Raw genomic sequence first — 13,964 nt, 5'->3', positions numbered from 1 at the left:
GAAATCCATTGGTAGAGGTAACGTTCTATTTCGAACAGGATTTAGTTTACTTCGGGAGAGAAGTTCCAGCTAAATATAAAATTGTTGACTTGCATTATCTAAAAATGTATCATTGCAAAAAATAGGATCTCATCCACTCCCCCCCCATGGTTGAAGTGTTGTACACCTATGATAGTATTACATAACGCAATCTCTTTGTATAACGAGAATTGAGATTTTAAGAGGTTTCAGCTCTTTTTATGCCGAGGATAATCTAACAGGTAAATTCGGTTTTCTCATTGTAGGATGTGAAGCAAATTTAACATGCCATCAACATATGATTAGTTCTTGGGCTTGTAAGTAATAATTTATATCCGGTCGTGACTTGCATTGTTGTTGTATAGGGGGGGGGAGGGGGCTATTTGGTTCTTTTTTCCAAATACGGCAAAGCCCCCTCCCCATGGTTAAAGTGTTGCACACCTATGATAGAATTGCATAACGCAATCTCTTTGTATAACGAGAATTGAGATTTTAAGAGGTTTCAGCTCTTTTTATGCCGAGGATAATCTAACAGGTAAATTCGGTTTTCTCATTGTAGGATGTGAAGCAAATTTAACATGCCATCAACATATGATTAGTTCTTGGGCTTGTAAGTAATAATTTATATCCGGTCGTGACTTGCATTGTTGGTGTATAGGGGGGGGGGGCTATTTGGTTCTTTTTTCCAAATACGGCAAAGCCACACGAAAAATACTGAAGCCATCATTATTATAGACAGTGGTAGTGATGCTTAGCAACGCTTTATTATGAAGAACATAGAATTTTACTTGAAAGTCGGAAAAAATGATAGGTCATTCTCAAGGGAAGTAAGAAAAGAAAGACATGCTTTGATGTGTTTCGAAATTAAATTAAAGAAAGGTTTAATGATGTCAAATTAATACTCTTTTGTGATTTACTTTTCGCTCTTTGCTTTGGCTATAACTTTAATAGCATTGGTAAGACAATTGCTAAGATCTGTTCAATAGCTTCTTGCTCAATATTAACCTTCTTTTATTTTTGATTTTTATCCCTTTGAGGTTATCAAAGAAATGATCAAACAGAATCAGAGTTTCAGTTTCCCCTTTTCCTGCAGAACTTCTACAAGATCGACTCTGTGTTGCTGGCAGTTGTAATCTTATTTTTGTCAGGAAAGGCTAATGCTACGGTGAAAGCACCTGTTCATAATAGCTTGGATTTAAGCAGTATTTTGACTTTTTGAATAGCTTTTACGTTGGGGTAGAAAAAATGTATGGACTTTCAGATACTCAAAAGTTAATCCTTCATATAGCCACTGGGTGCGGTTTGTTTGTTGAACAATTATCTAATTGGTGTTTATTAAGATCTATTAAATATGTACATACAGAAAAGGTTGTAATCAAGTACATTATTGTTTTCCAAACAATTTTCAAATGCATTGCTTCACCTTTGGGTGAGCTTGAACTTTTGCTTCAGACTTTTGAGCTAAGAAATCTATATCTTTGTTATAGTATCAGCATCTTTGAATATATAATTAGTATTGTTGAGGCAATCACCGTTTCTTCGTGTACTTTTGCACGATTTACTCTTATATTCGTCCCAAGTTTGTCCACTAATGTTTCAGATAAGAATGTCATAAAAGTTGCCTTAATTGCAGGCTTTGCTCTCTGCGGTTTTCTAATTTTTGGGGTAAGAAATATTGAAAGCCAGGCCCCTTTTGGCTATTGTATGGGAGACATTACCCACTACTTAAGTTACAGGCATTTTCGGATGACATATATTGTATCAATTGTTTGTTTTAGCGTAACCCTTGCTTTAAATGTTGCTGTCATTATGAAGTCTAACAAAGACAGTGAGAAACTGACTAATCGACGTTATGTTTCGACCGCTATACCCCAGTGTCTAAGCCTACTGACTGCGCTGTTGATTGTTTTGGGACGTTTACCTTTTGTTTACCTTCCAGCCGAATTTATGACCACTACCAATGCATTTTTTGCATTTCTTTTAACAAGTCATTTTTACAATATTTTGCTGTCCAGTGCATTTTCTTCTGCATATTGTATTTTTATTAAAATTCAAGACGGGAGAAGTGCTGCAGTAATTGCACCCGTATTTATAATTGGAATTCAAGACCCTAGTGTTGACATGGATGCTGAACATTAAATGTTTGTTGATTTACGTCGGAAAAGAAAGAAGTAGATACCAATCACTTGTTCGGAATTGATCCAACGGAACTGAAGTGCGAAAAAAACATATGTTGTTCCTTACCTCTTTTAGTATTTGTAGTGAAGAACTAGTAACTTTGTAATTGCACAAGTTCGATTCAAATTAAATATAAATTAAAGCTAATCTCCATACTCCATATTTTCCAACTGTTCTTCCTCCTCAGAGTCTCCGGGCTTGCTACTGTAAAAGAGAGGAGGGATAGCATTTGGTTGCGCTACGGTAAGTCCGTCATTTCCAATACCCGAACCAAGGCGATTTTTCTAAAGTGTCACTACCTCAATAAAACCTGTTTCCTCCGCTTAGTCGCCTCAGCTGTCCTGACTGTTCTGGTGCTGTGAGGTGATAGTTGTGAACACTATGATTGCAGGAGAATAGATGGCAGCAGTAGCAGGTGACCACTGGATTAATCCCGACGGCTGGGCCCCTTGACGGGGAGTGGGGATCGGACCTGTAGAGACCCCGGAGGGACGATGACAGGCCCTTAGACCCTTTTACTACTGGGGAGGCGGATTTCCGGCATTGTTTGAAAACAATTTGAAGTTGAAAATCAAATGAAAGTAAGGAGTGACATTAAAACTTAAACAAACAGAAATTGTTCCATATATGAGGGGGGATGCTTCCCCCTCAATACCTTGCTGTTTATGCTTAAGTTTGACGTTTTGTCACAATTCTTTCACAATGACTCCGGATACACAGTAAAGAGTAAAGTAAAGAATACGGCATTGGACTTTACAGTCCCTACTGGTGTTGCTGATATCCGTTTCTTGGCCTTTCAGCCAGGAAGTTCAGTGAGGGGGGGGGGTTAGAAGCTAACAATCCTTTGCTTTCGCACACCCTTCCTGTTTACCTTCCCCATATTTCTGAAACACAAGGACTGTTAAAGTTAAATAAGATATATCTAACTTTTTTTTTATTAATTCACTTTTAAGATGTATCTCTTGTCATTAGCCGTAATATGTCATCCCCTCGGTAATTTCATCCCTGTGCTCTAGTTTTCAGCATATTTTATCGCAACATTTCTTTTTTTTAATATTTTAATCTTTGTCTAAGGATTGTCACTTTCCGTGTTTCAAGTGACTCAGTATTTCAAATATTTGGAATTTACCGCATTACAAAATATTTTTTTTTCTGTGAGCTTTTTCTTGCTCCATAAAACGAACTCACAATGTCACGTATTCATAAAAGACTTGAACTACTTTGATTTATGATGGTATTTGATCTGTTATTGAATTAAATTTAAAAACGCTAGTTTTTTCAACTGAAAGTAAGAGGCAACATTAAAACTCAAAATGAACAGAAATTATTCCACATATGAAAAGGTTGCCTGTCAACTCAATAATTTGCTCTTTACGCTAAATTTTTAGAACTCTTAAAAAAACTTCCTTTTCTTAAGCTTCCCTCTCATTCTATAAAAGGCCCTTGTGTTTTAGGAGCCGTTCTTAGAAAATTGGAACAAACAGTCAAACTTTAGTGTAAAGAGCAAGGTATTGAGGAGACGGCCAACACCTTCATATACGGAATCATTTCGTTTCGTTTTGAGTTTTAATATTGCTCCTTACTTTCATGAAAAAACACTTTTTAACTTAATTTTGGATTGTTTTTCAAATAATGCCGGTAAATTTGACTCACCCTCCATGAACAATTTTTACTTACTGTGTTGAGGAAACTTTTTTTTTCATTTAATTTATGCTCTTTTTCAAATAATGCCGGCAAATATGGCTCATGATTCATGAAAAATTCTCTACCCTCTCGGGAAACACCTCCGTTGAGATTTCTTCCCGTGTAAAATACACCCCTCCCGTAAAATTCCCTCCGATCGGTTAAATCCTTGTTGGACCCCCCCCCCCCCCACTTCCGTAAAATTTATTGTGGACAATCCAGCCTGAAAAACTCTTCTTAGTATGCTTTCAGTTGAAATAGGCTTAGATTTCTGATCCTTTTCCAGATCACTCTATAAATACCCCCTTTAGTGGAATTTCTTCCCGGAAATCCAAGCATGCTGAAAATAGCCCCCGGACAATTCTCCCGGAACAATCTTCACATGCAAAACTGAATTGGCAAAGAGAAAGTAAGCCAAATAAAAAAAAATAATTATGTCAAATGTAAAATTTAGGGTCAAATGTAAAATTTACTCTGGGAAGTTCACCCCCATAAATTTGCCTACCCAGGCAAATTCTCTCCGTGGAAAGCCACCAAGGACAAAAAATTCCTCCCCTTCCTGAAAAATATGTGTATATTTCTCATAACAAATACTATACGTAAACAACGGGCAAATTTCATAACTTAAAGGCCTCTCCCCAAGGGCTGGGGGGGTCACGTTACCACTAAAGGCATAGTTATTGGATCTTTCAACTATGCTGAACAAAATGACTATCTCAAAATTTTGATCAGACGAGTTTTGGGTAAAAGGGGACTTGAGAGGAGGCTAGTTGTCCTCCAATTTTTCGGGCACTTAGAAAGGGGACTAGAACTTTTAATTTCCGTTCGAATGCGCCTTCTGGCGATCTTCTAGGACCATTATTTCGATACTTTGATCTTCTTATATTGTACGACCACTGGGTCAATACGATCACACCTTGAAAAAAAAAACAAAAAAAAAACAGAAAGTAAACAAATAAACACGCATCTGTGATCTTTCTTCTGGCAAACAAATACAAAGTTCTCCATTTTTGTGTATAGGAGATTGAAACTTCTGCAGTAAAGCTCTCTGACATCCTGTAAGATTCTTTAACTCTTTAGGTGGTGTTTCCCCTTTTTGAAAATCAGGCAAATTTCCTCAGGCTCTGAACTTTGATGAGTAACCCTAAGCTTAATTAATCTTATATGATGGGTAAAACTAAACTTGATAAATCTTATTTGAATCAACATAATAAGCTGATTCTTTGGATGTGTCTATTGATATTAAAATTCCATTTTTTAGAGTTTCAGTTACTATTGAGCCGAGTCGCTCCTTATTACAGTTCGTTGCCATGAATTGTTCGATTGAAAAAGGCACAACAGTTTTGATTTCGTTGAAATTTTGTATGCTAAAAACTGATAAGAATATATATCTTCAATTGTTGCGTTTTTTTAAGGTGGATAAAACTTATGCTCAGATCAACGATTCTAAGTTAAGAGTATTTCTAGGAAGCCGTGAGTTGAAAGTATATTCTTGAACACTCGCAACCAAGGCCGTCATTAGCTCGTTTTATTTAGTGCTAACTGTTCAACTTTGGTTGAACAGTGGAAAATAAAATAGGTCCCACCAATGCAAAAACAGTAAATCTGATAGCCTATGTAAGGTCAGAAACAGATTTTGCTTTCTTAGTTTAACTTGGGCCGATTTGGTGGAACTACGAAAATGCAAAGTCAACGAATTTTGCATTTTACGAAGTCTGCTCTGATTTCGAATCACTCGTATTTCTGAATCACTCGGATTTCGAAAAGAAGAGAGGAGTAAGATCAACAAAAATTCAACCTACTCATCAACTTTTTTCAAATATGAGTATGGTTTTTATTTTGATCTGGCTTTCATTATATTTAATAACTTTAAACGTGACTACGAGAAATCCTTCGCAGAATTTATTGTATTTGGGACCATCACTACCAGTTAATGGAATTGGATCGAAATTTTCGACTTTTGGTCCAACTTCCACCAAATCTCCAAAAATTGTCTAGTTATATATGTCTAGTTTAAATGCTGTAAAATATTTGGAAGATGTAGTTGTCTGTTGTTTTTCTTCCCTTTTCTCAGACGAACTGAGTCGTAATTTTGTTGGTTTTTTGCTACACACAGAGTACGAAAGTTACTTCACTATTGTGATACACACTAGGTTGATATGTATGATACTGTGATTACTTGGTTTTATTGAGTAAAAAGACAGGACGGTATCATGAAAACACAAATACGGAAGGAAGCAATCGCTACCATGTATGAATAGCAAGAGATAAGATAGTATGAAAAATTACTCTTGATACTACAGAGTTTTGAGTTAAAACTGAATGTCTTTGATCATGACTGTCTTTGTCGTATTCTACATATCCAGCGCCAAGAACAAGTATCCAACAAAGAGATTTATGAGCACTTTAAAGAACAGTACCTAGTCTCAGAAATTGTAAAGAGACGACGGCTCGTGTGGCTGGGACATTGTTAACGTTGTGAAGACTACAAATACACCTTGACGCCCGAAGTCAGTGATACAAAATTATGTAAAGGCACTTTGAGGCTTCTGCCTTTTCAGTCGGTTCTGGGATAGTGACTTGTTGCACATTGTGAAGCCATTGCACACAACTCTGTCTCATGGAAGATTTCTATTGGAGGAATTATGCTTGCCGAGTGAGGTGGAGCAGCGTCTAGTTACTGTCAAAAGTAAGTAAGTAAAATTTTTGAGTGTTGGTGCTTGTCGCGTTTTCCTAAACTTTATGTGAGTCATTATGAAGTACGTGGTGTTAGAGTTACAAAAGGCTCTAACCAGACTTGTCTGTTTACTCGAATTTGAATGATATGTCACTCGGAGTGTTTTGAACAGATTTGAAACTTCTCCAAATAAAAATTAATAAGTGGCGTACCATGGCCCTCCGCCGTTTCCCCAAAAATTCTGCTCTTCGCCGCCAAGAAGAAAACCAACGTGGAGTCGGGGTCTACTACCTTGAGCCTAGAATTATGTATGCGGAAATCATTGTATGAATCTTTTTAAAACAAGGTGCTGCATGGCTACCTTTATACTAAGTTTTCTATTTATTGACCCAAAATTCGTATTCTGCCCTTCAGGGCTTGTGATAGCAATTTATTGAAACATATATTTTACCTCTTATCCACTACCCAGGAATGATGTGTCTAGTGACTTAAGAGATTGTGTTTCATTTGTTTATTTATTATTTTTATTTTTTTTACAAGAAAAGCCAAATCTTTATTCCTAATCTTCAATCAGTTTTATTTTAATTAAAGGTCAGTATCCTAAGCCAAGGTTTTGTGCAAATCTGGTTCACCACGACGGGAACTTGATTTTATATGGAGGTAGAATGTTACATCGATCGCACAGCGTCTTACAAGGCGGAATAGTCTTATTATCGGTGCCAGTAAGTCTCTCTCTCTCTCTCTCTCTCTCTCTCTCTCTCTCTCTCTCTCTCTCTCTCTCTCTCTCTCTCTCTCTCTCTCTCTCTCTCTTTCTCTCTCTTTCTTTCTCTCTCTTTAATAGTGCTTGTCATTTTAGTGCAGAGATTGCAACATAAACTATTACGTTTTATTTTGGTCTGAGACCTTTAAGAATTTATTAAGCCAGTTCTTGTAAATTCTTGGCAGTGGTTTGTGAAAGAGCAACATTGTTGGGTAATATAGATATGTCAGAAATTTGGAAGAACAGTTATTTGACCGTTTGACTTAGACTCATATTCGCTTGGACTTATAGGACACGTAGACAGAGACAAGACGACGTCAATGAAGATTAAAGCTACAGGGTTAAATGTTGTATTGATTTGCAGTGAAGCTCAAAATAGATCAAAATTTTTTTTTTTTCTCCGATCTACTAGCAAAAAAGAACTATTTAAAAAAAAGTAAGTTGTATTTATTCTTGAAACCTCAAACAGGCCAAACATCGTTTTTATGCCTTTATCCGACCACTTTGAGACTTTCAGGGAGGTGGACTTAGTGATACGAGGACCTTAACAAGAACAACACGCTTTGGAAGTAACTGTGGTTGTATCGGTTCTTATCATTTTTTAAGCTGAACTGATTTGAAATTTTGGCCATGTAGACGCCTGATGGATACTGACCCAATTGACGAAGAATACAAGTTTATTTTTCAACAACCTAATAGTGCCGATCCCTCTGTATGGGTGTGAGACTTGGACCCTGAGGACAGATAAAGAGAATAATCTTCGTTCGTTGCGATGCACTGCTTATAAATTACTGTTACAATGCGCAAAATTTACTGTTGCACTGACCATGTTACCAATGAGGAGGTGTGAAGTGGCTGGAATCTCCCGACACAATCGTAAAATAAACTGTAGCAACTGCGTTGATTTGGGCATATCAAAAAAATTGTTACCGAACACTTTCTGAGAATTACACTCGAAAGAACGATTGATGGACAACGACCACGAGGAACACCATAGAATCGGTGAATTGAAACCTTTGAACGCCAGCGCAGCGTCCAGTTATACTGAACGGCACAAGACAGATCATCATATCGACCTCTGGTTCATGCCTTGTCGAAAGGAGTGGCCCAAAGAAGTCCCACGAGGAACGTCTAATGCTAATACGTCTTATGCATGATAACTTACTCAGATTAGAATTTCAGCTCTAAGGGAATCTCAAGTAAGATCTAAGATGGTTCTGTAGATTCGTGACGTCTTATTTTTCATTTTATTTTAACACAGTAAAGCACAACTACGTTTAATAAATGGCCTTTACATACATTTATTTAAACAAACAAACAGTTAAATATATATATATATATATATATATATATACAAAATAAAGGTTTAAACTACAATCCAATGTTGTAATTCTTAAACAGACCAGCTGAAAGATTTTACAAATATTCCTAATATTAACTAAGAGAAAAGTAATGATCAGTAATAAAACTTAAAACGAGCAGAAATATAACAATTCCTACTTAAACAAACAGAAACAAAAAGGAATAATTACACCAAACATAAAGATAACATACATTGTTTTAGATAAATAAATGAATCATGACATTAACAGACATCAAAATTAATAACCAACTCAAACTTTACAGGAAAGAAATATACTTTGAGGGGATTGGGGCTGCCACTCCTTAAACTGTTTAAAGGTCAGAGTGCTATTTACGCTTTCCTGAAAACAAAATATACTTTAAAATTTTCTCTTATAATTAAAACATATAAAACTAAAAAATCCTAACATTTCCAGTCAATAAAATGCAAATGACATTTAAACCATTATGACGGTTTGGGAGAGAGAGGGGATAGCACCTTCCGTACTTGTAAACCTTGATTAGCCTTGTGATATTGTACTGATGTCATGACAAATAAATTTAGTTAATTTCAGCTAAGATTCGTTTGTCAACTTGTATGTATTGGGAATACATAAATTGTAGGGAGAAACATAAAATAGGAAATCTAGAAATCTTACTTTTTATTTTTGAAGATTAAAAAAAAAAACTTTAAAAAACTGAAGTTTTGATAATTGGATTTCCTTGTGGGTTTTGGATGAAATTTTGTGTATAAACTATTAAAAATTTCACAAATCTGAGGATCTTTACGAAATATTTACAAAGGCGGTTTCTCTCGTGCTATACCGCTCATTTAAGCAAATATTGCAACTAGTCAGGATAAATTAGGCAAATACAGAAGCGTAAAATAATAGCATAAAAGGGATAGGTCATCCTCATAAATCGCCACTGATGTTTCGTGGAATTGTTGTTTGTGACCCAAATTGGGTTAAATGGGGCGAAGCATAGGCTGTAAGTTCCGATCTAAGAAAAGTACGTGGGTTTAGACATTGACTTTTATGAACCCCTGTTAGTCTCTCGGTGACTTTCAAGTCGCCTGTTTAAGAATTGGAAAAATGGAGACCTCAGTACCACCCTTGCAAAAATGCTGTTTTCATTTTTAATAATGGAGAACTGTAAACCTCTGACCTAGTATTATTGACTATGAAGATTTTAATAGTGTAGTTTTAATTCTCGTTTGACGTCATATCTTAGAAGTCTTGTAGGTCTTCTTGGAGCTCTTGGATGTCATGTAAGTTTAGTTTAATTTTGAAGTCTCCTAAAAAATTTTTTCGGGATTACAGAAGAGTGTTTGGATAAATCTGGATTAAAATCACTAATTTCGAATCAGTGTCAATTAAGAATTTTTTGTATATTAAGCAGTTGCTTTGGAAATATGTTGTTTGATTTTTGATCACGATGGACATTTGTTCATCATCATCACCATGGTTCAAAGCCTTGGAATGGCGACACCTGCAATATCTCGGCTAATGATTTGGCCTGTGAATACACTTGACGATATTCTGTCTTGGCCTCACCGGTTCATCGCTATTTCAGGCGAAAAGAAACTGGGTTCACTTTAATTGTGGACGCGGTTTTATAGTAGCAAAAAAAAAGACTATAGGAATTTCAAAGCTCCAAAAGGACTAAGTTCATGAAGCCTCTTCTTGTGAGCACTGCTTTTTCTCCCTAACGGTATAACGGTAGTATTGGGTTAATGCTTAATACGAGCACCATAGGGGGTATACTAGGATGAAAATGGAGCTGCTGAACCCTGCAGGCCTTGTGGATATTACGAGTGCTGTAAAAGATATACTAAGGTTTTTTTAGTTTAAAAAACAAGCAGAGCATAATCTTTTCGAAGTCAGGAATGGCTTTAGGCATTTACCCCCCGGAAAATACCCCCCTCCCCCAGAAAATTCCCCCTGATGAAAATACCTTCACTGCAAAAAATACCCCTCTACCGGAAAACACCCCCTGGAAATTGGGTTTTCCAAATTCGGGTATTTGGTTTGAGTTGTATTTTTTTAGTTCGTTGAGAAGTCCTAAGAAAAGGGATAAGGAGAATTTGACACACCATAAGTATATTATAAACATAGAAAAAAATCTCAAATCTTTTTTGTTGAAAAGACTTCCATATTAACTTCTGCAATTTTTGGCAAGAGCGACTGCCAAATTATAAAAGGAAGAAAAAAATGGGTGAAAAATCATCAAAAATTAAGCTAAAAACGTATGACCACAAAAAGTTTAAGAAGATTTATCTCCTTTGAAAGCATAGTTGGCTTTGGGAACCAAAAAAATTCTTACTGTTTGAGTTTGTACGGACGAAAGCGTCGGTAAATTCTATAAGCTAGTTTTTCTTATATACCAAGTGTAAAACTACCACAAATCACCGTTAATAAGTAAATGAAAGCCGAAACGAACAGAAATTACATTAGATAACCTAGTCAAAGTCAAAACGAGCAAAATTAAAAGGAGTAGGACTGACAATCCCCCTGTCTTCTCAAGACCAGAACAGAATTTACAGTTTACGTAAAAAAATGGTAACCGTGGATTGTCAGTTTAATATGCATATTCTCATATGTATTTCTTAACTTCATACCTGTTTATTAAAGTAAAAAAAAAGTGAAAACTTTTCAATGTATGTTGTTTTTAATAAAGTGAAATTATGTTCTGGTCTTGAGAGGGCGTGGGGGTTGTCAGCCATACCCATGATAATTTTTTTTCGTTTTGAGTTTTTTTTCGGTTATTTATTGTAATTTCTTTTTTTTTGGGTTTAACTTATCTATTGATGGTGCTTTCTGGTAGTTCTAAGTTTAGAAAACTATTTGAATTTATTTCTACCTATTTTTGGCTTAATGGAGCTATTTACTTTTCCTTGGCAAACTTGTTCTGTGGAAAAAGTTTTTTAACTGATTTATTTTATATTCATATTAATTAAAAAAACGCTTTTTCCAAAAATTAAGCTTTTAAAAGAAAAGTAAAGAAGGCAATTGAACTAAAAATGAGCAAAAATAGAATCAAACGATCTACCAAGAATAAAAGTACCACCAATTACGCTCATTAAATATACGAAGCCCAAAACAAACTGAAATTACAATGAATAACCGAGTCAAACTCAAAACGAGCGGAAGTTAACATGAGCAGGGCTCAGAAGCCCTTAAAATTTGACTCTTAAAAGGGAACCAGAACTTCTTATTTTCAACCAAATGAGCCTCCTCTAAAGTTAATCAACCATCCCGTTCATAAAAACCTTCAATGCCTCCGGAGCATAACTTACAACCCTTGCCCTCAGGGTCTGAGGTTTTTTTAAACCCAAAATCCTTGTCTTATGATATTTGGACTATCTTGAATAAAATGACAATTGAAATTGTCTATTAGATGCATTTCGGAAAATACAATGCCGGCGTGTCTTATGTTGGGGGGAGGAATAGCTGCCCTTCGATCTATTTATTTCTTAAAAAGGGAACTAGAACTTCTGATTAACAATCTAATGAGCCCCCTTCAAAGTTTGTACGAGTGCGCTTTCTATAAAAACCTTGTGTGTCCCCATGGTATAACTTACAATCCTTGCCTTGAGGGCTGTGGGGGGACTTTCATCCTCAAGGACATAATTTCCGAAAATTTCAACTACGCTGAACAGAATGGTTATCTCAAAATTCTGATTATAAGTGCTTGAGGAAATGATAGGCATGGGGGGCTCTTTCGGCTATCACTCAATCACTTTCGGCTATTAAAAAGAGCACTAGCTCTCTCCATATACAATTAAATGAGCTGTTTTTGAAGTTTCTACGATAAATCCTTCTGAACGGAGTGCCCTGTTCTTAAAAAAATTAAAAAAAAATAATACCTTGTGCCCACATTATTCTTTACTTCGGTAGCGCTAATGTGCTGTTTATGGTATCTTTTTTCATGGGCAATTTTTGTAACATATTTTTTTCTGTCTATTAGACTATAATTTTCTATTTCTCTATTTACCCTGCGGCGGAGTAATTTCTGGGGGGGTATTTTCTGGAGGGTAAACGACGGCTACCGTCAGAAATACATCAAACAATTATTTTTTCAAAATCAGACACGCCAACGAATTTTTTTCAAGGGTAAGAGACACATGAACGTGAATTGCATGGTTTTTACGAAAGTCCGGGAGAATGGAACAGGATTTTATTCCAAGATCGGAAATGCAAACATTTTTTTCCGAAGGTTAGAGACACAGAAAGATAAATGGATTGTTTTTCAAAAGTCAGAGACACGTGAATTGAATTTTCAGGGGGGGGTACCAAAATCTGAGACATATGAGCAGAAACCTGCAAACAGATTTTTTTTGTCAAAGGTCCAACATGTGAACAAGTTTTATTTTTCAAAAGCCAGAGACACAAGGACGGGTATTTTTCTTTATAAAGTTAAAAAAATGTACACAGATTTTTTTCAACTTTTTCTTCAAGATTTTTTTCGTTCAAGATTTTTTCTTTAAGTTTTTTCATCTAAATTTTTATCTTCAAGAAACAAATTTCTATTTTTGTATGTCTGATGAAAACTTTAGGATTACTTAACATGTTGTTAGGATTTTATCGTGCAGTAAAATCCTGTTCTTCTTTCTAAGACTTTGGTAAAAACCCTGTAATTTACGTTTATGTTTCTAGCCCTCGAAAATAACTCGTTCTTTTGTGTCTGACTTAAAAAATTTGGTTCTGTTTGTTTTAAACTTAAGAAAATCCCTTACACATATTTTTGACTTTTGAAACAAATGTTCCATTCGTGTGCCTCTGACCTTTGAAAAAAGTTTCTGTTCTGCATCATTTTTAGTTTGTTTTTTTTTTAAATGCTGTCTTTTTTCTCTTATCTTTGAAAAATAAATAAAGTTCATTCACGTCTCTGACTTAAGAAAAATACATGAAAAAAATCAGGAAGAAAAAAATCGAAGGAATAATCTTGAAGAAAAAATACCTTGAAGAACAAAAATCTGAACAAAAATCTTGAAGAAAGAGAAACTTGAAGAAAAACAAATCTCAAAGAAAAAAATCTGAAAAAAATTGTTTTCAGTTTTTTTAACTTTTTGAAAAAAACTAGTTCTTTTGTCGGACTTTTGAAAATAAAACTCGTTCATGTTTCTGACATTTGAAAAAAAATCTGCTTTTATGTTTTGACTCAAACTTTGGTAAAAACCCTGGAAATTCCCATACACGTTTCTCCGACTTTCGAAAAGCAAGCCATTTATTTTCTCTGACTTGATAAACCTCTAAAAATATTTTTAATGTGTTTCTGACTTATGAAAACTCGATTGACGTGTCT

The 13,964-nt window shown here is 35.4% G+C and overlaps 1 protein-coding gene across 1 annotated transcript in view; it reads left to right on the top strand.

The window, feature by feature from the left end:
• LOC136031156 (F-box only protein 42-like) overlaps positions 1 to 13,964 on the top strand; it is a gene marked incomplete at its 3' end in the record, with an annotated part of 84,575 nt that overhangs the window by 28,815 nt on the left and 41,796 nt on the right. Inside the window, 1 exon segment of the mRNA XM_065710488.1 lies at positions 7,148 to 7,278. Coding sequence (XP_065566560.1) covers positions 7,148 to 7,278 — 131 coding nt within the window.

This window comes from Artemia franciscana, chromosome 9, assembly GCF_032884065.1.
Source record: "Artemia franciscana chromosome 9, ASM3288406v1, whole genome shotgun sequence".
In the NCBI taxonomy this organism is placed as follows: domain Eukaryota; kingdom Metazoa; phylum Arthropoda; class Branchiopoda; order Anostraca; family Artemiidae; genus Artemia; species Artemia franciscana.
This window is presented reverse-complemented; position numbering and strand designations above follow the sequence as displayed.